Genomic DNA, 24,582 nt, shown 5'->3' with positions numbered 1-24,582 from the left:
GATAAAAACCGATGATTCATTTTCTGAGGCTGGAATTGAATAGGGAGACCAGAGTTTGTGCAGAGGAGTAACTGATCTAAATACTCTGTCCTTCTTGGTAGTGCTCAGAAATTCCCCCAAATTTGATGCGAGCAGAAATCATCCATTTCCTACAAAAATGGATTATTTGAGACAGGATGAATGGGGGAAGAATTTAGGGCAGGAGAGGTTGACGATGATTTCCTTCCTCTTAACTAGCACCTAGAATGCCCCAGCAAGCAAGCAAGATAAAAGAGTCTAAAAAAAAAGATAAAAGAGTCTGATATACTTAGCATTTTATGTGTTGAAATCCTCCTTTTTTTTTTTTTAACAACCAAAAGGTGGTTAGGAGATGTTTTCCAGCGTGAAATGAAACATTTTGAACTGTTCATTCCACAAATCTTTTAGCTATCAGATAATTATTAATTGCTCTCTATTACTTTAAAAACTGCCATGTAAAACCCATCAACACAGCAGGAGATTCCCCGCCTTACAGCCCTGAGAGAGGTTACCGGTAATCTCAGCTAAGGGCAGGAAGGAAATTGGAGGTTCTCTTTCCAATGTCATGAGGACGGTCAATGAAGTGGTCAAGACCAGGCACCCTGGAGACCACATGCCTGGGTGTCAGCTCCAGCTTCACTCACTCGCAGGCTATGTGACTTTGGGCAAATTAGTGAACCTCTTTGTGTGTCTTATTTTCACATTTGAAAATGAATAATTTAATACCTACTTGTTGGGTCATTTTGAGCATTAAATGAGTTCATATTTGCAAAGCACTCAGAGCAGCTCCAAGCACATACTAACAGTTTGTTAAATAAAGGAAATGTTAACTCAGAAATAAGACCTAAAAGAAACCCACTTTTAATTATATCTGCATTTTTGGAGGGGTACAATTGATAGCAATTGGAACTTATTTCATAAGCTTACTTCTTGACTTGCATTCTTACACTGTGTGAGTGTATGTTACTGAATTAGCAATAGTATTATCCGCTCCTGTGACCGTGCTATTTACTCTAAGCAGATGGGATAGATATTCACACAGTCTTTTGAGGATAAAGATTCCGTGGGATACCTTGTGGTCTAATATTACTGTTCAACCTTCTCTATTGAGTTTTAATTTATCTTTAAGCTGAAGATGTCTGATATGAAAGACAGAAAACAGGGATGAATGCTGATGATGGGACTAGATGGATGCAATGCAAAGAACACAGGCATGACAGAAAACCAATTGTCAGGGCACTCTGATGCCCAGCTCTGACCATGGTGACAGCCTCCAAAGACATTAAAGAATGAGACTTTGTCACCTATCAGATATGAATGAAAATATCTTGACAGTGAGGGTTCAAGACTATATATATGTAAAATTAGCCCCAAAGAGTTGTAGATAAGGTGAGTTTCAAGTGATGTAGATAAGGTGAGTTTTAAAGGTTTAGAGATTAGGATTTGTCTACTAGTTATAAAAATGAGTTCCTTTAAAATACACATATCTTGTTTAATAGTTAACATGAGTATATGGGTCTGTTTACCCACAAATAATGAATCCTGAAAATGAAAAAAGGCCTTAAGTTGCATATTCATTATTACTGACCTATTGACCTCAGAACCGGGCAGTCCACTGAAATGGAATATCTAGTAATAACGAAGATTTAAGAGTGCCTCCAAATAATTAAATAAAAAATTATGAGATTTGCAAATGTTTCATAATCTAAGAAAAACGATCATAACGCCTCTTCTACTCTTCTACACAAATCATGCAATGATGAAACACATGAATTATTAATGAAAATGTGATACACATGTAAAACCATCTTTGGGGAAAACACACACTTAATGCTACATCTTTTTTTGCATCTTACTTCTCCTCCTTGATTACTTATTTAAATCATAAATACCTTTCCATGTCTTATATATGGTGTTTAAAATTAACATAATGATTGTTACTACCTAATTATCATGTTAGTACATTGTAAATTGCTGTACTATGTCTTTAATAGTATATGTTTAGACATAGCTAGCTAGGTTTGCTATCATAAATAACAGTTTAAAAAAAAAAACATAGTGCAGGTAAGCTCTTTGTTTCTGTTGAATCATTTCCTTGGGAGAAACTTCATTGAGCGAGGTTACAGGGCCAAAAGGTAGGGACATTTAATGGTCCTTGCAGTAAAGAATGCTTTTTCCAATAAGCAAGTAACAATTTATTAATGCTATATGTTATTATTTTAAAAATTTGCTAAGTTAGTGAAATAATTTTTCAAATTAATTTGCATGTATCAAGTTACTATCAAGAATAATCATATTTTATACCTTTATAATTTGGATTTTCTCTCATGTGATTACATTTATTCATATTCTTCATAGACTTAATTATTAAATGTGTATGTTATTATTCATTTAAAAGATTTCATCAGGTCTATGGATAATGACCCTTTGTCTGTCATATGTGATGCAAATATGACTTTTAGCCACTTGTTTTATTTTAGATTTGTAAGATTTCATGTTCAGATTTTTGGTAATTAAATGTGTAAAGTATAGTATGGCAGAATGAGATTAAAGGATAATGGTTTCCTCGTTAAATCTGTGGTGTTACATTTCCAGAGTGAGAATCCAAAGTGATCTGAAAATATGTACAGTACAGTGCTTGGAATTTAAGTGGACATAATTTTAAATTTTCACCACAAACTGTTTTGATACTATCCTTAATGGGAGCAAAGCAACAAAGATAAGCTAAACTCTCAAAATAAAGCACACATGGATAGGGAAGAACAAATTCGAAGGCAGAGTTATGGTCTCGGACCAGACTGACTTTCCTTTTCCCTGCACCTGGGTACCCTCACCAATCCAAACATCTGCATCAGAAATAATTTTCAAGCATATTTTCTGTTTAGGTTCTCTTTACCAAATAGTATGAAACAAAATCAAGACACAGCCACATTAAATTATGTACCACGTTTAAAAATCATGCATTCTGTGGATTGTAAAACTAAAATGCAGAGAATTTATACAACAATTTACTGAACAACTCTGAGTGAGTGGCTTACTCTGAGCTGGGTACAGCCCTAGGTATTACGGATACAGGGTGAATAAGGGATTATGATCAGAGCCCTCAGGAGCTTCCAACTGGTCTTTAACTGGTTACTTCAAACCTTGTTTCACTGTAGTGACTCTGAGACTTTCCACAAAAATCTGAAACACATTCAGTTAGCCAAATGCTCTTGAGAGGCATAGGTTGGAAAGAATTCTAGGAAACCAGAATGAGGAAAATAGATACATATTAAATAAAGTTCAGTCCTCAGAATAGAAATTTATGATTTCATGTCCCATGAAGATCATAGGAATGACATTTTTCATGCAGGAAACAGGTGTCAGATACGGAATTAATGAACTAAGGTTTCAATACATAGAGCATCGCCAGGATGTATCCCTCTAGTCTTTGAAGAAGGACCAGCCCGGGTAGGGCAGGGACAGGCAAAGAGCAGTTGTAGTAACAACAGCACCGTTAGCAACACAGAGCTATTGAGTGCTTCGTGCCAAGCACTGCAGAATATTTTGCCTACAACCCCTTCCTTTGCCAGATGAAGGGAATCTTCTCTCTGCCTCCAGCATTTTGTCTGTGCATTCACCCCTGCCAGTTTTTGATCAATGGATTCTTCCTGTTGTGTTTACCCACTTCAGACGTTGGAAGTGTTCATTCGTCATTTATTCATTCACTAAATATTTAGTGCCATCACTCTGCTAGTGACTGGGACCACGGAAATGAACAGGGGAAAAAAGGACACTATACCAGCCTTCAATGAACTTTCTTTCTGGAAGGTAGACAGACCAGAGACTCAATGACTCTAAAACAGTGTGCACATGGCAGGCCATCTGGTAGAGGCTGGGGGTGCATGAGATATACAGGTCTACGAAATGCTCTCAGTGACACATGCACAGTTATTTAGTATAACATGTGTGTCATAAATTATAAAATACATAATTATAATATACAATTGACATTGTATTATACTATATATTATATATTATGTTAGCTATATTGTATCTTATATATATCCAAAATCATTATATTTAGGTGAGTTAACAATCCAAATGTCAATCAATAGGGGACCATTAAAATAAACAATGAAACACTGATGTGCTGATATGGAAACAGCTCCAAAATATATAATAAGTAAAAAAAAGGAAAGCCTCAGAAGAATGCATATCGTATGCTGTTTTTTGTGAGGTGCAGATAAGAATACAGAGTCACATTTTCTTATATTTGCCTAAAGACACTTTGGAGTCATACGCATGACACTAAACAAACAAGCAAGACAAAACGGGGTGGGTTGTCCGATGCGGAGCAGAGATGGGGGCCCCAGGCAAATGGGGACACAAGGGAAGGAGGGAGGATTTTCACCGTACACACTTTTATGTTTCTGAATTAAGTGAATGTATTGTCTATTTAAAAAAACTAAATTAACATATCCTGGAACTTTTGGAGGAAAGATGTCTACTTGTGGACCGTGGCCGGTGGATGAAGAGCTGGTGGGGGAGGACCCACTCCCAGCAGAGTGCTGCAGGCCGGGCTGCAGGCTCGCCTGCCAACAGGTCACACTCTGCATGGGTGGCAGCTGGGCTCCTGTCCGGGAGGGTCAGGAGACCAGGGTGGGAATCAGGCAGGGGCAGGTCATGAGGGCCTCAGCTGACAAGGTGCAAATTCGGATTTCATCTCCAAGGTGACGGGAATCACCGAAGGGTGATCAGAAGGAAAGTGAGTAATCACATCTGCACTTTCGCATCATGTCTCCAGGAGCAAAGTGCAGGCGTGACACTGGGCGGGGCAGAGTTGGGGCGGGGAGACTGATACTCAGATCACTGGCCATGCTTCAGGTGAGGTGGAGATCCCGCAGCCTTGATCCCGGCTACTGCCTTTGAAGATGTTGGCATCATCCCCTCCTAAATTAAACGTGCCCCTCCCCTCAAATTCCCACAGCCTTTCCTGGGATTCCACTTGATCTTCAACTTGGTGTCGCTCACAATTGGCAGGAGGCCTCGGGGAGAGCTGAGTGGGGTGCGGATGCTCTCAGAGCCTGTGTGGGACCCTATCCCTTCTTTCTGAGCTCTGCTGTTTTTGTCTGTTTGTTTCCATCAAGCTTGTACACATTTCCTGTTGAATGCTTATGACTGGGATTTCGTTTCTTCCAGTTCCAAGCCCTGCTGTTAGGCGGGACAATCATACAGGTGGTGTCCACCATCAGAGCTGTATCTGCGGGTAAGTCACTCAAACACTTCCCTCTCAACTTGCCAGAGAACTGCTGCCCTGAAACCCCCCTCCGCCATCCTGGGCGCCCTTGCCGGCCCCTCCCTGTGTCCTTCTAGATATTCCTGGGCCTTCAGCAATTATAGGGGTAACCCCTGGGGCAGCAGGGCCTCTGGGACCCTGCCTCATCTCAAAGCCCTTTGCCTGTTTGCTTCGTTGTTGCCCATGTAGGGGCTGTTAAATCTTGCAACTGTTACTTTTTCCACTAATAAGACATCTGAGCACATGCTAAGCATCTCAGCACACGCTGAGATACAGGAAGTATTCCCATATCATCAGATTTTTAAAAATCACAGTTCTAATCATTGTAGACATATTCGTATGAAATAAGTGGAAAATAAAAGAAAATTATATGCAATCAACCACAACAATAATACATAATTTGATCGCTGTGAAACAAAGTCAGGATATATTTCATTTTAACATAAAAAGAAAAAATATTGAAAATCCTGTCTGGCAGGTATATTATACAAGAAAAGTCAGAGATCAGCAACTTATATTTTTACTGCTGGAAGGCTGAACAAGATAATGAGGACTCTGTATGCAGGTGGACAGCTCTGAACGTTCACTAAACAAATGTGCTGAGGAATTAATTTATAAGTGACAAGTACTTATAGGTGGCAACATACACTTAATTTTGTACTTTTCTCTAAAGTAGGTTTTTAATGTTAGTTCAGCTTCTTATCATATAAATACTTTCACCTTGCTGTTCATTTGAATTGGAGTTACTATGGAGAAATGACTTTCTGATTCTATAGCATTCTACTGCATTATAAAAACTTGGAAATCACGCCATCATGCCACAAAATGGGTTAGCAATTTTCTATGCATTTTTTTAAAGGAGGGGAATCTGTTCACACATGAAGGATTCTAGAAAAATGTTTCAGTGTTACAAAATTTAATAAGAACTTTTAGAACCTAGGACGATTTCACCTTAAAATAGACTGAAACATTTTAAAAGAAAATTTGCCTCCATGTTTTTTTTTTTAATTCAGAGGTTTAAACATATACAGTTTGCCACCATTTCATATGTAACTGCCAGGAGAGTAAAGAAAGACCAGAGAATAGGGAAAGATTGATAAACATATATTGACAAGTGACAGCATATAGAAACCAAGAATAATCAGATTGCCTGTTACATTTCTGAAAGAAAATTCCTTAGCATTGTGGTCCAACCTCTTTGAATTTAGGGTAGAATTTGCCTTTCATTGAACTAGAACACTAAAAGATCTTTGAAGTATTTTATTCTAGTCTTTAGTCTTTCTAGAAAATTATAATTCAAATATGCTCTAAAACACTATTTTAAACCTTGACATATGTAGGTTAAAGAACAATAGCTAATAAATTATGTAAAGGCGGGTAAGACTGCTGCATTGGTGGCTCCAAATGAGCCATGTCTCCTGATACTCTCACCTTTCTAGAGGCCCCTCCTACAATGATACTTGGCTTGGTCACATGACTTTCTGTAGCCAATGGGACAACAGTAGACTTTACTCTCAAGTAGAGGCTTGATAAATGCTTGCATGTTGGGCTTCTCTTTTTGGAACCCAGCAGCCTGGCTGCAAGAAAGTCTGTCAAGTTTTCTTCAAAAAGAGAAGCCATGTGGAGGAGAATGTGGGTCAACAGCCAGCACCAGACATATAAGTGAGGACTTCTAGAATATTCTAATCACAGCAGAGCTTCTGGTGGAAGGTTCACGTGAGTGACCTGGCTAGTACCATGTGAAACAGAGCAATCCAACCGAGCCCTGCCCAAATTCCTGAGCCACAGAACTCTAAGCAACACACTGATACTGTTTTCAGCAATTACAGTTTGGAGCAGTTTGTTACACAGCAGTAGATAACAGATACAGTAAGTGTTAGCAGGGACTCCTAAAGATCTTTCTGGAAATAATTCCAAGGTACATTCTTCATTGACATACACCTCTCGTACTTCTGTCATCTATTTATTTATTATTGAGCCTGTCTTTCTCATTCTGACTCTAACTCTAACCAGCTGGATAGAAGAACTGAGATGGTTGGTTCATGTGAAAAGTGTTGTGAGAATGGCTTTATTGTATATTGACTCAAACAAAATGCCAAGTCCTTGTCGGATCTCAAAGAAGCAGCATTCTTGAAGATGGTATATATCTTAAATTAATTCCACTCCACAGCGTGATCAAACTGTGGCTGGGACAGTCTGGTGGAAAGAAAATGTCTTTAAGGAATTCCTAGCACATAAGCCTTCTGTGGTCCAATCAAACCATTGCCTCTCTGTTTCTCTATACGGAACTGTATCCTCACAACCAATTTCAGGCACTAAAATGTGTAGGACTCTCTGGAGGAATTTGTTTTCTTAAGAAATAATTATTTGAAATATGAGGTTTATTAGATTGAGAAAGACATCGGGTGTATTTTCATCCTTCTTTCTTTGGAACTAACATGACTTAATAAAAGAATGCATTAGAAGTAGTTGCAGCAGTAGAAGTATATTAGGAGAAGAGCCCACAGTAGTGAATGGGCAATGCACCACTTCTGGGGGATGGTGGTACTATTCCACTGAATTGTGGGGATTGTATCTCAAGTTAGAAACTACAGCAACTAACTGGTTCTAAAAACAAAGTGTCTGGATACCAAGAGGAAAAAGATGTCACCAGCCATTAAGCATAACTACCGTTAGCATCATCGCTGCTATTTCCATTGTTTAAAGGATGTTCTCTGTGTGCTTATCTACGGCATTATCTACCGGTGGGGGTGTACGGACAGAAAGTTTAGATATAAAATGCCATTAAAGAGAGTCCTGATCGGACAAACGTGATACTTACAGAGAGTAGTATTTGGACGGCACTGTGGATGACCTCCAGGTACTGGAAGTCGACGATGCAGCCGGTGACGGAGACATACGTGTAATCGTCCATCATGCCGTGGGCTGACGGGGGCAGCACTCTTCGAACACAGCCAGGCCCGTGTTCCCGCCACCACGACCGGTGTACAGAGATGTTGAATGTCATTAGATCTGTATCCTAGGATATAAGGAGACAAGAGAGCAAAAGGAGACAATCATATCACATCATATCTTTGATTTTCACTTTAGGAAGAATTCAGGATGAATGAAATTGTTGAAATGGTTTAAATTTCAAGTAAAAAGTGACAAAAGACAAAGTTAACATTGGAGACATGTATATCATATGGCTAAATGAAATAGCTCATTTTTCACATCGGTTATAGTTATTCAATGTGGTGATATAATTCTTTGAATAATAACATTTCAAGGTTAGCACACATCAAAATTTCAGAGATGACATGTTTATTTAAAAGTTCCTATGTTTATTTTAAAATTATATTGTCCACATTGAAATTTTCTTCTGTATTTTCTTATTGCTCCATTGCCATTGGCATCACCATCATGCGCTAACATTTATTGAGAGATTTTTTTTTTTTTTTTGCGGTATGCGGGCCTCTCACTGTTGTGGCCTCGGCTCACGGGCCCAGCCGCTCCGCGGCATGTGGGATCCTCCCGGACCGGGGCACGAACCCGTGTCCCCTGCATCGGCAGGCGGACTCTCAACCACTGTGCCACCAGGGAAGCCCTACTGAGAGATTTTTTGCCTGCTAGACATTGTTCTGAGCACTTGTCACACGCTATGTGTTCTTGCACGTACTAGCATCATCCTAACTTACAGTAGGCTGAATAATGGTCTCCCCAAAATACATTTATGTCCTACTCCCTGGAACCTGTGGATTTTACCTTATATGGCAAGAAAAGGACTTTGCAGATGTGATTGCATTAAGGGTCATGAGATGGGGGTATTATCCTGGATTATCTGATGGGCCCTAAAGACAATCACATGTCTCCTTATAAGAGGGAGGCAGAGGGAGAGTAGACAGACACAAGGAGGAATGGAAGGACAGTGTGACCACAGAGGCAGAGCTTGGAGTGATGTGGCCACAAGTCCAGGAATGTTGGCTGCCACCAAAAGCTGGAAGAGACGAGAAAGGATTCTCCCTAAAACTCCAGAAGGAGTGCGGCCCTGCCAACATCTTGATTTCAGCCCAGTGAAACTGAGTTTCAGACTTCGGCCCAAAGTCTGAAAATAAGCTATGAGAATATAAATTTCTGTTGTTTAAGACACCAGGTTTGTAGTATTTGTTGTATAACAATCATAAAACAACAACAACAACAACAACAAAACAAAACTAAAACAGGTGAGGAAAGAAAGGCAAAATAAATTGCCCAACTTCGTTAATAAATAAATTAAATGAACTGCCTATGTAGTGGTAGATCCAGACTTGACCCTATGCAATCTGTACTTTTAGCTGTGACGTGTTGTTATCCCATTACCGACTATGTTCCCCTGCCCAACCCCTTACAATTCCTCATACCCTGAAGGGAGCTAGATCCCTCCTCCCAAGTTGTTTCCAAAGAATGCCACTACAGCTGAGCAAAAGAACAAAGAAGGCAATCCTTGACTTTTACATATCAAAATAGGCTTTCAGAGCTCTAAAGAGAAACACCAGTGCAGGTGTTTAATTCTCAAGAGATGCCCCTTAGTATTTGCAGTGTCAGCCATGAAGAACTAAGGCTATAACGTTTTTGTCATAAACAATAGTTTGAAAAGAATAGATGAGGAACCAGACTCTTGACTCCCAGATAAGCTAAAGATTACAGCTGCCCGTGTGGAGCAGGAAGGAGGAGGTGTGATGATGGAGAGATGGCAAGGGCGCCTGTGGACTGTAGGCCGTGGACCGGGGACAGTGGATCAGCAGGGGAGCCGAGGACGCAGGAGCAGGTCCATTTGCCAGCCTCCACTCCACGTGAATGTGTTGTCACTGGTGCCAGGGGGACCTGTTGAGTGGACACCACACGTGGCTTTTGCTCAGCCGCCCAGGGGCCACCCACCGATGGTGCAGCACAAATAACGCACATCTGTGCATCCCAGTGTCCCTCGGAGGACAAGTCCCCATCTCAGTGGCATAGGACACTCCTAAGTACCAGAAATTGGGAACTCTGAAAACTTAGGGGAAGCCGGTGTGAAATGGAAAGTTCTTGAACTTCGAGGTGTCTGGGACTGAATAAAACCAGCGTGGGAGCCCCTCACCTGCTGTTACTCCCTGCTGTATGTGGTACCCACATTGCAAGGTAAGAAACATTTCCAGTTTAGGCTGGTAGGCAGTTATTTCACAGTTTTAGCTTCTCCTCAACTCAAGTAATTCAAGCACCATTGTAAGTATGCCTCTGATTAGATCAATAATAAAACATTTTCTATCTTTTTTGTTTGTTTTTTTTGGTTATGATTTGCTGCACATATCATTCAGTTACCTTCACAGTTACAGAATTTTATGGATAATAAAACATTTTACATCATTTTTTTTTTTTTGGTTGTTGGTTGGCTACATGTATCCTTTGCAGTTACCCTCTAGAGGGAAAATATTATAGAAAAATATAATTGCTTTCGCAAGTGAATTCAGTTTCATACAAAGCAATTTACCTACAGGCAAACTGCATGCTGCTCCCTTTCCTGGCCAGCAGATTTAATCTCTTATAGTTAGCCTTGGTCACTACAGAAAAACGATTATTTCCAATTTTAATAGAATTCATTAGGTTCAGGATAAACTAGTATGACCTCAAAATCCATAGCAATTTCTATTCTTTACGCATTCTTACCTAGTGGCCTTTTCTATTGCAGGACTGTAAGTTCCTTTCAGTATGACTTTGACTGAAATTTATATTACCCAAATAAAAGAAAAGTGAATTTATGAACTAATGATACATATTTGTTACACTCACAGAAATCTCTCAGTGCAGTTCTCACTTGATTTGTTGGCAGTGTGACATATTTATAAACTGTTCTATTCTTTGCAATGACTGTATTAAAATTTGAATGAGAAAATCAATAGCATCAAATTATACTTAAAGTTTAGACCTATTAAATTTGGTATAAAATTTTATCACAAGTTTGTGTCTGATTTCTATCTCCTTCAGTAGTTAGATTTCAAACATTAAAAAACACCTTAACACATAATAAACTCAATTTCCTATGTCAGGCACGTCAAAGGAAATGCAACTCAGAAAACTACGATCTTTTAATAAAGAAAAAGTATATAAATAAATGCATGAGTTCATTTATTTTGTTGACATTTTGGCTATCATATCAAAGCGTGTAGTTGTCAAACACACGGGTTAGTGCTAAACCATAGGTCAACAAAGTAACCTTAAAAATAATTGAGTCTCTCAAATGTCATTTCTTTTCCATTTCTTGGAATTAGAATATTATCTGAGAATTTAAGCACACCATGGTTAAGAAAATTGACAACTGATGTCTTTGCCATTGTCCTTAGAATTTAAGAGATATGGATAACGGTATTTGTATTTATGCAAGTGTATGTGATTACCAAGGGACAGTTTGTAAAACAAGGAGGAAGAAAGCAAGGAGAGAGAGAAGAAACATGAAGGGTTTGGGAGGTGTGAGGACAGCCTGGAGAGACAGAGCATGTCCAGGCCAACAGGAGAAAGAATTTCAGGGAAGTTGGTAATGCCAGAGGCAAAAACTCCTCCTAAAATAAAACAAACAAACAACAACAAAAAACAGCACTGAATTTGCTGAGTGGTGGGCAACGGGGACCTTACAAAATGCAATGCCGGCAGAGTGTTGGGAGTGAAAAACTGCATTTCAAGGAACTGAGGGGATTGAGAAGAGAGGATTCGGTGTTTTTCATGAAGTTGGGAGTCCAGGTAGTAAGAACATGGGGTGGACAAGAGTCAATCCATGCATCTACTCACACTCGCAAAGTTATGACTTAAAATTATTCCAGAACACTGCTTTTCCCTGAATATCTACTCAACTAAATACTAAGTGTTTAAAAGCCCTTTCATCTCATTAGTGTGAATCTCAAACTTGTTCCCATTTTCTTCAAGTACTTGAGTTAAAAAAAAAAAAAAAAAAGAATTTCCAGAATTCTTTGAAATGCTCATTAACTGTGTACGTGGATATGCCTGCCCACATTTTATTCCTAGTAAGTGTAGCTACAGTATTGGAATTGGCTCACACCCTGAAAAATTCAATACTCACTTTCTATTACAGTAGACCACTATATAATTTTTCATTAAGCAAAGAACTAGTCTTTCTCTTATTCTTCTTTGTTCTTTTAATCATCTGCTTTTTTTGGCATGTATCTAATTTAATTTTAGCTAATCCTCTTTATTTCTAGAAATGGACTCCCAACTACTAATAATCATTTTTTTCCTTTCTCCTTAGTTGTGGCTAGAAGGGTCATTGAATCCAATTTTGTATGGCTATCTACTCTGTCTTTTCACTGTCTTTTGTCATAAGCCAGCCCATCTGCAAGTGAAAATGTGACTTTGAAGAGATGTCCACAAGTATGTAAGAAAATAGATTTTGCTCAATTTTAGAGTTAGCTTTGGGTTTACATTTATATAATTAAATTCATGTCAGTTGAGATTTCTTTTGAAATACTGTTTATCTCAGAATAGGAATTAGAAAAATTAAAACAAATGTCTTACATTTCTAATAATTTTCTTTTCACTGAAGCACCAAACATTTCAGAGAGTACTGTAGATCTATATCATAAAGGACAAACACAGTGCTTGGTAGCGAGGTTTACGTGTTTGGAGCCCATTATACAAAGACTTAGCATCAGTTTAATTACTGATATATCAATAATTATATGTTATTTTCCTATATTAAAAGCAGCTCTTAGCGATAAGCTTAAAAGGTTTTCAAGCTTCCATTTGAAAGTGTTTGTCAGTTACTGTTGCTTTCTTTTTTTTTTTTTTCTAAATTTACTTATTTATTTACTTTTGGCTGTTTTGGGTCTTTGTTGCTGTGCGCGGTCTTTCTCTAGTTGCAGTGAGCGGGGGCTACTCTTCATTGCAGTGTGAGGGCTTCTCATTGTCGTGGCTTCTCTTGTTGCGGAGCACAGGCTCTAGGCGTGCAGGCTTCAGTAGTTGTGGCACGTGGGCTCAGTGGTTGTGGCTTGCGGGCTCTAGAGCTCACGCTCAGTAGTTGTGGCGCACGGGCTTCGTTGCTACGCAGCATGTGGGATCTTCCTGGGCCAGGGCTCGAACCCGTGTCCCATGCATTGGCAGGCGGATGCTTAACCACTGTGCCGCCAGGGAAGCCCCCTACTGTTGCTTTCTTAGAGAATTCTTCCTGCAAGCCATAGCACATCATAATTATTTAGGCCCATGCCACTGGTGTTGAATATAAAGAACAGTCTGCAGAGTGAGGAGCAGCCATTGATCATTTTGATTTTGTTTCTTATCCTTACAACTAGGTATTGATAGGGCTTTTCTTTTTTTTTTTTCTTTTTTTTTGGTACGCGGGCCTCTCACCGCTGTGGCCTCTCCCGTTGCGGAGCACAGGCTCCGGACGCGCAGGCTCAGCGGCCATGGCTCACGGGCCCAGCCGTTCCACGGCATGTGGGATCCTCCCGGACCGGGTCACGAACCCGTGTCCCCTGCATGGGCAGGCGGACTCTCAACCACTGCGCCACCAGGGAAGCCTGCTACTGGATTTTTTGAGGCACAAACTCAATTAAGAATTGAGAAAACCTAAAAAAACCCCAGAAGGTCACTGAACATCCATTATTGCTAGTGGGAGTGTGAATTTGTGCAGCCACTTTGAAAAAAGTTTTGTATATCCACTGTCGCTAGATAAATGTATGCCTTATGACCTAGTGGTCCCACTCTTGAGTAGGAATGTATTATCAAATGCATTTCTTAAGAAAGGTAAGTACGGAGAGAATCAGCCATCTTTCTCATGTGTTTATTAAAATAACTGAGACACTGTGCAAAACAAGGAGGAAAAGAACCATGGTGAAAGGCTGAATTTCTTTCCAAAACCATTGGATGCTGTGGAAGGATCCAAACGAACACCCCCCCACCCCCCCCTCACCCCCAGTTTTCCAATAACGACTTAAAAGAAATCACTAGTCCCATTAGAGGAAATGATATAAATGAAGCCCACCTCCTGCAGGGCCACCTTGAAGGGGGTAGGGGAAATACAGCGAGAAATTTACAAAAGTCTGCAATTTGCAGGAAGACTTTTGTTTTTCTTTTAAATGTCAACCTCCCCTTCTCTTATCTGTGTTTACTTTGTAGTTGTACATTCATTAGCCATGTCTTGTTTTACGCTGATTTGCTTTTTTAAAAAAATCCATATGTGTGCACTTTTTTTTAATCCATATGCACAGCACTTTTCTAGAAGGACATACTTAGTAGTGGCTTCCTCTAGGGGAGAGGCATTGAAGGTTTGGGGTAGGAGATTTACTTTTTGTTCTAAGTCTTTTGTATTGTTTGAATTTATTACTGTGTATATATACAGTAGTGCCTTTTTTTTTTTTTTTTTTTTGCGGTACGCGGGCCTCTCACTGTCGTGGCCTCTCCCGTTGAGGAGCACAGGCTCCGGACGCGCAGGCTCAGCGGCCATGGCTCACGGGCCCAGCCGCTCCGCGGGATGTGGGATCTTCCCAGACCGGGGCACGAACCTGTGTCCCCTGCATTGGCAGGCGGACTCTCAACCACTGCGCCACCAGGGAAGCCCAGTAGTGCCTTTTTAATTAAAATGTTTTTTACATGTAAGTTACACTTAAAAAAACATGTTACCAGTTTTATTTTTTGAATTTTTTTTTATAAAGCAGGTTTTTATTAGCTATTTTATACATATTAGTGCATATAGGTCAATCCCAATCTCCTAATTCATCCCCACTTTTGATGTCCATCAGGTCCATAGGGCAGAACCAGGTATGTCCCTGCAAAGACAGCCTTTCAAAGCTGAGTATTTGTGCATAGAATGCAACAACATTTCAATGCAATGGAAAAAACCATTTCATGCCAGTGATGCCTCAAATATTATTTGTGAAAGTATAATGTACATTCCCAGATACTGACATTTATGGTATGTAATTGCTGCACCTGACGGCACTAAGATTTGCCTACAGATGATTTTCTAACAATAAGTGTACATGTTGCTGTAATCCATGAATTTTAAACACCTGTAGTTTACTTAGCTAATTACCAAGCCCACTCAACACATCTGGCTTCTCTGTCTTTGTGTTAATCAATAACTATTTGATTACAATGTTATGCCTTTTATGCTAATTGGGATTTTGAGACCATAAAATGGTGCTACCTTTGTGTTTCATGCCTGTACTAATGTGTTATATTTATAGTTTGTTGTATTCAGAATTCATGCCGCATGTGCATGTATGCACACACTTTACTTCATTTGCACAACAGAAGTGTTTCTATTCAATCTGTTTTTTGCCAAGTTTACTGTCTGAAAAGAAAATCCTTGCTTATTTTAAAATTTTGGTTGGAAAATTCCTTGTTTGAGAAAAATAGATGTTTGTTTTAATCTGGTAGGATTTTTTTTTTTTTTTAAAAAAGGAAAAGTCATATGATCCTTTTAGTTGTTCCCTTTTTGAAAGGTAGCCGGATAAATAGAATAATACTGGTATTTTTGATCTGTGTATGTAGCTGCTGGTGTGGTTCAAAACCCTCTGCAAAAGAACACTGTTTTTTCTCAGTTGCTTCCTTTGCTCAAATAATCGTGAAGGCTGGAAAGAGGTCTGATTAATTGCAAACTTGGATGTGGTAAAAACCTCTCTGGCAGGTTCTTAACTCTCACCACCAATCTCAAGTTTCAGAGTAACCATCTTGGAAGGCTTGCAGGAGGGAGCCTCTTGGGATCTGGAAATTCCAGAGACAAGGACTCAAATGCAGAGTTGGATTTCTATTGTAGCAGCTCGGTGTGTGCACACGTGTTCAGGGGGATGGGGGGCTATTCACTTTGCTGTGGGGCAGGCGCTGAACTGAGAATAAAAGCCCACATCTGCCCACGATATTCGTTTTGAGAGTACTGTCTCTCTTCATGTCTCCACAGATCCCCTAATATGACTGATAAGTAATCACACCAAGTATAGAGATGCTTCATGTCAGCATTAGCTCTCTGCCTTTCGTCTAAACAAGATTAAGTGTCACTAGCCAGATATTCCACAAGTATATAAGGCCCAGTGGCCACAAAGGACATTGTTTATTTTATCACTATTAATTCTTTAGGGGGGGAATGATATTTAAGGTCATTTTTTTTTAACCCCATGGCTGAGTCATGGGGTTTTCTTTCCTAGTGTCCTAAGGAGTTCAGGGTGCTTCCAAACTATTAATTAATTCATATTATAAAGTGAATTCTTACTAGCAATGATTAATCCCAGTAATTTAAATTCCCCTAAATGAAGTAAAGACCACTTTTAGCTCTTCCTTAGAGTTGAATTTGAAGCTTTCCAAAGAATATTTGAATCCTTTTCAATTTGCAGGTCATGGGGAGACATATTAATTTCTGGTTGTCCTTACAGATAGCAACTACTCTTAAAATATCAACCTTGTCCAAAAGCACACTTAGCTACACTTTCCATAAGTACCTAGATGAATACACACACGATTATCCCAAGTAGAAAACCTCTTCCCTTTGACATTTCTGCAGCTGGCCACCAAACAACCCTCTTGCCATGAGCTGGGATTATTTCTGTGGGGCAACTTACCAGATGGCATCTTCAATGGATGTTCGGTAGTTATTGTAACTACATCGTTTGTAGTGTCTAAAGTGGCAACAATGCCTGTCTATGCTCTGCCCAAAGAGACTTCAAACAGTGTAGGTTTCCTCCTTATAAATAAAATAGTCCTACTGTACATATAAATCATTATAAAGTTAAACATCTCATTAGGTCACAAGATCTTCTCTGAGAATGAATGCATCAGTTTTTCCTTGCTCATCTCTTTAACAGAAATGCTATTTATAGTCATTGTTCTCTATTCATCATAGTGCAAACATGTCATATTTTCTTCATTAGCACCTTGTAATCTAAAAGTATACAATCTATATTAATTATAATATATTGGTGAATGCAGAACAAAGGTATTTAGAACTACTTTAATTCAGAGCCATTTATGTAGAAAGTGACTCACACAGTCCGATACAGTTTTCCTTTAAGAATGATGCTTTGAGGGGCTTCCCTGGTGGCGCAGTGGTTGAGAGTCCGCCTGCCGATGCAGGGGACACGGGTTCGTGCCCCGGTCTGGGAAGATCCCACATGCCGCGTCTGTGAGCCACGGCCGCTGAGCCTGCGCGTCCGGAGCCTGTGCTCCGCAACGGGAGAGGCCACAACAGTGAGAGGCCCCCGTACCGCAAAACAAACAAAAAAAAACTAGACAAGCTCTCAGCTGATTGTAGGACAGTGATTCTTAGGACTTGGTCATCCCAGAGCTTTTCAAAGCTTCTCACATGTATGAAAGTGTCAAATGTTAGTTCCCCAGAGAATGCAACCAGGCTCGTGGTCAATGCAAAGCTGCCAATGAACATAATTAAAGAACTTTAGCGACAAGAATAGGGTCCATTTTTAGAATGCAAGTTACTTCTGATGGTTCTTAGATTTTTAAGGGCGTGATGGCAGATCCTCCCTACCTTTCTGCCGCACCCATGCTCCCGACTCTACCCTCTGCCACCCATGCCTCTTGTCCCACCACTAGGAGAAGCAGAATAATGTGCAGGAGACTGTAGGGGGCTCGACTCATACAGGAAAGGAGAAGGAAAGATAGATTCCCAACAAGCCTTCTCTGACCGAAGCTTCCACGTCATACACAGGTTAAACACAGCACTGCAAAAATTCCGAGGGCGGTCCTATGCCTAATATTTATTGGAAGGCAATCATAATATTCTGATCTTTCTGGACTTATGAGGTGGGAGTGGCAGCAGCAATGTCTACTTAATGACATTTGTCTATTGTCTTTGTCCAGACTTGGACACAGCCAGTTCATATTCAATAGTACACCTGCTTTTTTCTGCTAATGTGAGTCCAGCTTTGTAATGAGAGTACTCTACGAACTCAGCATCCTACCTGCCCCAAGAAGCAAAACCCTAGCCAGTGGAGAAGCTTACCACTATTGGCAAAGCTTTGTGTCTTCTTCCTGCTCTTTGACCCTTTTCACATTGTAGTTTAATTTATCTTTTTATGGCCTACCTTACCCTCTGATTTTATGTTTCTCAAGACCTGGCATGGATTCATTTTTGTAAACACAGTGCCAAACAGAGTGAGTATGTAATAAATGTTCATTGAAGGAATTATTTGTTCTTAAATAAAATAAATGATACACACTACTATATATAAAATAGATAACCAACAAGGACCTACTGTATAGCACAGGGAACTATACCCAATATTTTGTAATAACTTGTAAGGGAAAAGAATCTGAAAAAAATAGGTATATATGTATGCATAACTGAATCACTTTGCTGCACATCTGCAACTAACACAACATTGTAAATCGACTCTACTTCAATAAAAAAAAAGAAAATGTAAAAAAAATACACACACTTTAAAATCAAACGGTCAATTCTGAATGTATTAAAGAGTTAAACATAAAATATAAACCATAAAAGAATTAGAAGAAAAACATGAATATTTATCTTAGGGTGAGGAAGTACTATATAAACAAAAATAGGAAGGGAAGAAAACAAAAAAAATTATGTAGAATAGACATGATAAGTTTGCTTTAGACAGCAGCTAATAAGAAGGAGAATTGGGGCTTCCCTGGTGGCACAGTGGTTGAGAATCTGCCTGCTAATGCAGGGGACACGGGTTTGAGCCCTTGTCTGGGAGGATCCCACATGCTGCGGAGCAACTAGGCCCGTGAGCCACAACGACTGAGCCTGCCCGTCTGGAGCCTGTGCTCCACAATAGGAGAGGTCGCGATAGTGAGAGGCCCGCGCACCGCGATGAAGAGTGGCCCCTGCTTGCCACAACTAGAGAAAGCCCTCGCACAGAAACGAAGACCCAGCACAGCTAAAATAAATAAATAATTAAAAAAAAAGAAGGAGAATTGGCATTGGAATAAAGAATTGACTGCCTTGCACCTGTGTTATGCTGGGCTACTTTGAAAAATGGTTTTGCCACAATTGAATATTTTCAACTACATGTTAAAAGGAATAATATTCATGTAAATTACACTGTGTTTATGCAGATAAATTGGTTTAATACATTGAGGAAAAATGCTGCATGAGTTAAACAAGACGCTTTAAAATGTCTTCTAAAAACTTATCAAAGAATAATTGGTTTGACCATATTTTTCAGAGTTTAGTCAACTAGCCTGGTGTCCCTTAGGTGTGATCCCAGACTTAAAGTACTAGGGAATTACTTATTTGTAAAATATGTAGTTTTTCACTCCACAAGGATGTAACAAGAAAAGGTTCTTCTATTTAACCACAAGCCCTTTTTTTGCTGAGGTTGTTTTACAAGTAGTGTGTCACACTAACCAAAAAAAAAAAAAAATCCCCAATCGTAGGTTTAAGGAGTCTAAGAGATAATGGATAGAAAGTCATGTTTTGGAAAAGCCATAAACTTTATTCTTATACCTGTAATTTTTGCCATCTGATTCACCATCATGAAGATTCTGGGGGGTAAATCACTGTCTAGTAAATTTAAAAGGTTTGAAGTTCTATTTACAAATCTCATTTTCTATACTCACGCAGAAATGCATATTTATAGGAAAGTAATAAAACGAAATACTTCTTTAATAAGAATCTTAATCTGAATATGTAACTATTGACAGTTTTAAATTAACTTAATGAACTCAGAATCTGAAATTAGCTCTTGATCAAAGTAGCTGGATAATGGTTATTCATCATTTGGTATTGTAAAAATACAACTTTAATTACAATAAATTATATGACAAAACAAAACACAGCTTTAGTTTTTTTAAAAAAAAGACTCTTGTACTACGATTTCAATCTTATTAGGCAGAAATCGCTGACTGACGAAGCAAAGAGTAAAGCACAGACAGACATAAAAATCACATTTCAAATTTGAGCAGCTTAATTTGTTATGGGGAATAGGCTCCTACTTCTAGGAAAATGACTCAGGGAAGTATTTCCAAAATAAATACTTTAGCTAGAAAACGAATATTCTTTCTATAGGTAAGTGTGACCATTTAACAATTCAAGCCACAGAATGTCTGACTGAATTGTGGCCTCTTCACATTTAAATTTCTGGGCGTGACACTATTTTCAGCTGTAGTAGTCAGACCCTCATTTGTAGTAAAACTCAGTGCTATCTGTCTCCTGATCAAATGTTCTTCTGCTATGGCAATTTTAAAGTAGAACTGAAACTACAATAAAACTGTGGATATAGCCTCCTTGCTAATTTTGCATATTAGACATATCTTCAATAGCAGGTGTTAATTTCTAGGTAAATTCTGGTTGGGCTTCTTTTTAAATTAATTAATTAATTAACTTATTTTTGGCTGCATTGGGTCTTCGCTGCTGTGTGCAGGCTCTCTCCAGTTGTGGCGAGCAGGGGCTACTCGTTGTGGTGCGTGGGCCTCTCGTGGCGGTGGCTTCTCTCATGGAGCACGGGCTCTAGAGCACAGGCTCACTAGTTGTGACTCACGGGCTTAGTTGCTCTGCGGCATGTGGGATCCTCCTGGACCAGGGATTGAACCTGTGTTGCCTGCATTGGCAGGCAGGTTCTCAACCACTGCGCCACCAGGGAAGTCCCTTGGTTGGGCTTCTTGAAAGATGATTCCTAACAGCTGCTATTCTCTAAGCGTTTTTCTGAGAATTCCAGTTTCCAGGCCAAAGGGAGCAATTCCCCACGTGTCTGTGAGTGTTCTGATGCCAGCTCTTTAGAATGATACTAATCTCTATGCCACAGGTCCATGTATTTTTTAATCTACTTCAAGGAAAAAAAAGGACATAACAGCCCATTAGGAAACATTAAATCCTAATCATTTCGTTAATGTTGTCTCCAATATGTGTTCTATAAAGTTGCTCACTTTTATAACTAAGATTCTAGTGTCACGGGTTAATGAGCAACATAGCTTCTAAGGTTGTGCATCTGCCATCAATCCATTATCAGGAAAGGACTAATCTGCCGTCCTAGCAGATGGATCAGAAGTCCTGTAGGGGTAAATTAACCCCCATTCTTTATTGCTGTGTCCTACAGATTCACAGAGCATTTCTACATATGATCATATTTGATTCTTAAATCCAGTCAGGAGGATGTGTATTAGTATTCTCATTTGTTTGAAGGGCCTGGCAGGGAAGCACAGCATCTTTGGTATCATGGACCAGAAGGAGCTGTGGGATGGGATCTCTTCTTATCAGGAAGGTCATTGGTTGTCTGTGCAGCTTCTGGAGGGATGCAGTGGGGGCACTGACGTGCACACACTCAGTCAAAATGACCCTGGGTTACCTAGTTCCGATTTTTGGTTGAGGAGTCAGTGTTTCAACCAAATAGCAGTTACATGGCAGAGGAAGGTGGCAAACTCAGGCTGCTGACTCGCTCCTTGTCTTTTTCGTTACGTCTTATGCCAAGTCCTTTGGAGGCACCAATGCTAACAGCCTCTACATCATATTCACAGTAAATGAGGAAGGTTGTTGAGCCTGTCTCTTTATGCCCCATCCCTTCCTGGCCCTGGCCTCGGAGAAGGTGACTACCCTCAGCTCTGGGGCGTCCTGACTGTTGTCTACGGTAAACTTGTCCTATTAGGTGGCTGTTCAAGGGAAAGGCTTGAAACCCAACTCCCACAAGGCAGATGTGGGAAAAAAATCCCCTACAGGACTAAAAATTTTTTGATTTCTAGGAAGCCACTATAATTGCTTTTTTCTGGACATTTCACAGTAGCATAACCAGAAAAACAACCACCATAATAGTTAACACGTACATAGCACTTACAATGTGTCAGCCATGGTTCTTAGCATCTTATGTATTTTAACTGACTTAATCCTCACAACAGCTCCTGGGGTAGGTGATGTTATTCTGCTGACCATGTAGATGAGAAAAAGGAAACAGGTACCCAGTCATGAAGCCTGGAACAGCTGCAGCCTTCCTGCTTCCAGTTCTAAATCAATACTGCAACATTGTCATTCTCAGTTACAACTGAACATACTTGGGCTCATTCTTGGTATAAGTAATTTGCTTAAATTGATAGCCAGTAAGAAGCAGACCTAATTTTGGAAGCCAGACCAAAGTGGCAAAACAGACATAGTAATAACCTGGGTCCTTGATGACATCACTTCATCATCAACCAGTCTTGAGACCTGCTCTACATCTGGGCTTTGGGATGCGAGATGCTAGATGCCCTTAATGCCTATGGCACTTTGAGTCAGAGTTTCTGTTACTCCCAGCATAATAATGGTCCCAAGGGATCCAAGAGTCATATTTTAGCATTGACTATGGACGCAGCTCCCTGTGTTTGAATTTGGCCTTGTGACTTTGGGTCAGTTATTTTTTTTTTCCCTCTGAGGGAAAGTATCCTTTCCCTTTTTCATTTGTAAAATGGGAATGATCTTGGTACCTATTTCATACGTGTGGTAAGGATCAGATGACATGATATATACAAAGCAGTTAAAACAGTGCCCCAAGTAGAGCTCATATTCACGAATATTTAGTGAATATTAGTGACTTTAAACATTATTATTAATATTGTCATTATTTTATTATATTTATTATTGAGCCTTGGTATTTTTCTAATCCATAAAATGTGAATAACAATAAACTTGTAGGGCTGTTATGAGGATTAAATGACATAACCCATATAGAGTAAACTTTAGCAGAATATTTGGCATATAGAAAATGTTCAAAGAAATTTGGTAGTTTTCTTTCCAATTAATTTTTTCTCTTAAAATAATATACATGTGATATAAAAGATAAAACAATTACTAAACACTTTTAAAGAAAAAAAGCAGTCCTTTCTATTTCATGAGTAAAAGCTATCATAGCATGTTGTTTTCTTTAAAAAATTATATACACTAAAAAATAATACTGTCATCGTTTACGTAAAGATTTACTCCTTCAATAAACCAGTCTGAATACGAACTTCATACTTTTTTATAAATGAAAACAAATTATAGTCTGTGCAAACTGCTACATAAAAAATGCCATACTATTGTACAAGCAATTGGTCTATTTCTGAAATGAAAAATGGAGACATGTCTGGCAAATTATATTGCTTGCTGAACCATAAACTTGTATAGATCAAATATCTAAGTATAAAAGTTAAATATCTAATACTATACCCGGAAGGAAATATACTATCTGGATAAACTGAAACTGTGATCTGTAAAAATCTCGGGGTTTAATTCTGGTTGAAATAAACATTAATAATAACCACCTGATTCTAAAAGAATTCCAAATACATTACAATTAGCTTTCTAGTCCTCTCAGAAACTGATGAAGCTTTCTATAGAAGCAATAAACTATAACTCCATTTGCATTATTAAATTTAGTAATAGAATGAGGGCTTCTATATATCAAAGTCTTATTTACTGACACATATAAACCATAGAACTGTTTACTTCAATCTTTGGGAGTTAACAAATTTTAACCTAACAAGTTTCATTTAGGGGATATTCCTACTAATTGAATAATATCCAATTCATAATAGACATGTTATGTAACCAAATGCAAACATTAATCTCAGTAATTCTTAGTGACATTGTGCTTTCTCCATAAATATTTGTTAAATAGATAAGAACACAGGAGGAGATAAAATGCCCATTCACACTATAGCTGAGAAGACCCAAGATGTGCTCAGCAGAGCCAATCAAGTTTTAAAGCCCTCACTCGTTATCATGCACGGAAAGCCGAGGATGAGAAAAATCTGAGGAAAGGCTCTCAAAGATAAAGGCTCAAACTAACAGACAGAAAAAAAAAAAAAGGCAAGCAACTTTGAGAAAACAGATCATGCAGGGAGAAAAAAATCTACAAAACAAAACAATTAGGAACATGTATAAACCCCAAATAGGATGCTACTAATGCAGGACACCCAAATTTTAAAAAAGAGCATTTGAAATTAGAAACATAATAGCACACCTGGAAATTAAGTAGAAGGGTTGGAAGATAAAGTTTTAAGAAATCTCCCTGAAAGTAGAGTAAAAAGACAAATGAATGGAAAATAGAGAAAAGGCAAGAAGCTAGAAGACTGATCCAGAATACGCAATGTTTGAGTGATAGAATTTCCCATTAGAACACGGAGGACACACAGCACGGAGGGGAGAAAATCAGCAACACATGATTTAAGAACATTTCCCCAAAATAGAGGTCATAAGTTTCTAGAAAGAAAGGGCCTGCTAAATGTTCTGCATGAGATGCCTTGTTAGTGAAGAGTCTCACGTTTCCCAGAACTCATCCATTGCCGGGTCTAAAGACCTCTCAGAATCCCTTGAGCCAGACCACAACTTAACTCTCAGTGCCTTGAAATATGAAAGACTAAATCCA

General features: G+C 39.1%; 1 protein-coding gene across 1 annotated transcript in view; it reads right to left on the bottom strand.

The window, feature by feature from the left end:
* The window catches only part of NKAIN3 (sodium/potassium transporting ATPase interacting 3), a 506,798-nt gene that overhangs the window by 132,272 nt on the left and 349,944 nt on the right, over positions 1-24,582 (bottom strand). Inside the window, 1 exon segment of the mRNA XM_060128090.1 lies at positions 8,118-8,315. Coding sequence (XP_059984073.1) covers positions 8,118-8,315 — 198 coding nt within the window.

Source organism: Lagenorhynchus albirostris, chromosome 17 (assembly GCF_949774975.1).
Source record: "Lagenorhynchus albirostris chromosome 17, mLagAlb1.1, whole genome shotgun sequence".
NCBI classification, from domain to species: Eukaryota; Metazoa; Chordata; class Mammalia; order Artiodactyla; family Delphinidae; genus Lagenorhynchus; species Lagenorhynchus albirostris.
This window is presented reverse-complemented; position numbering and strand designations above follow the sequence as displayed.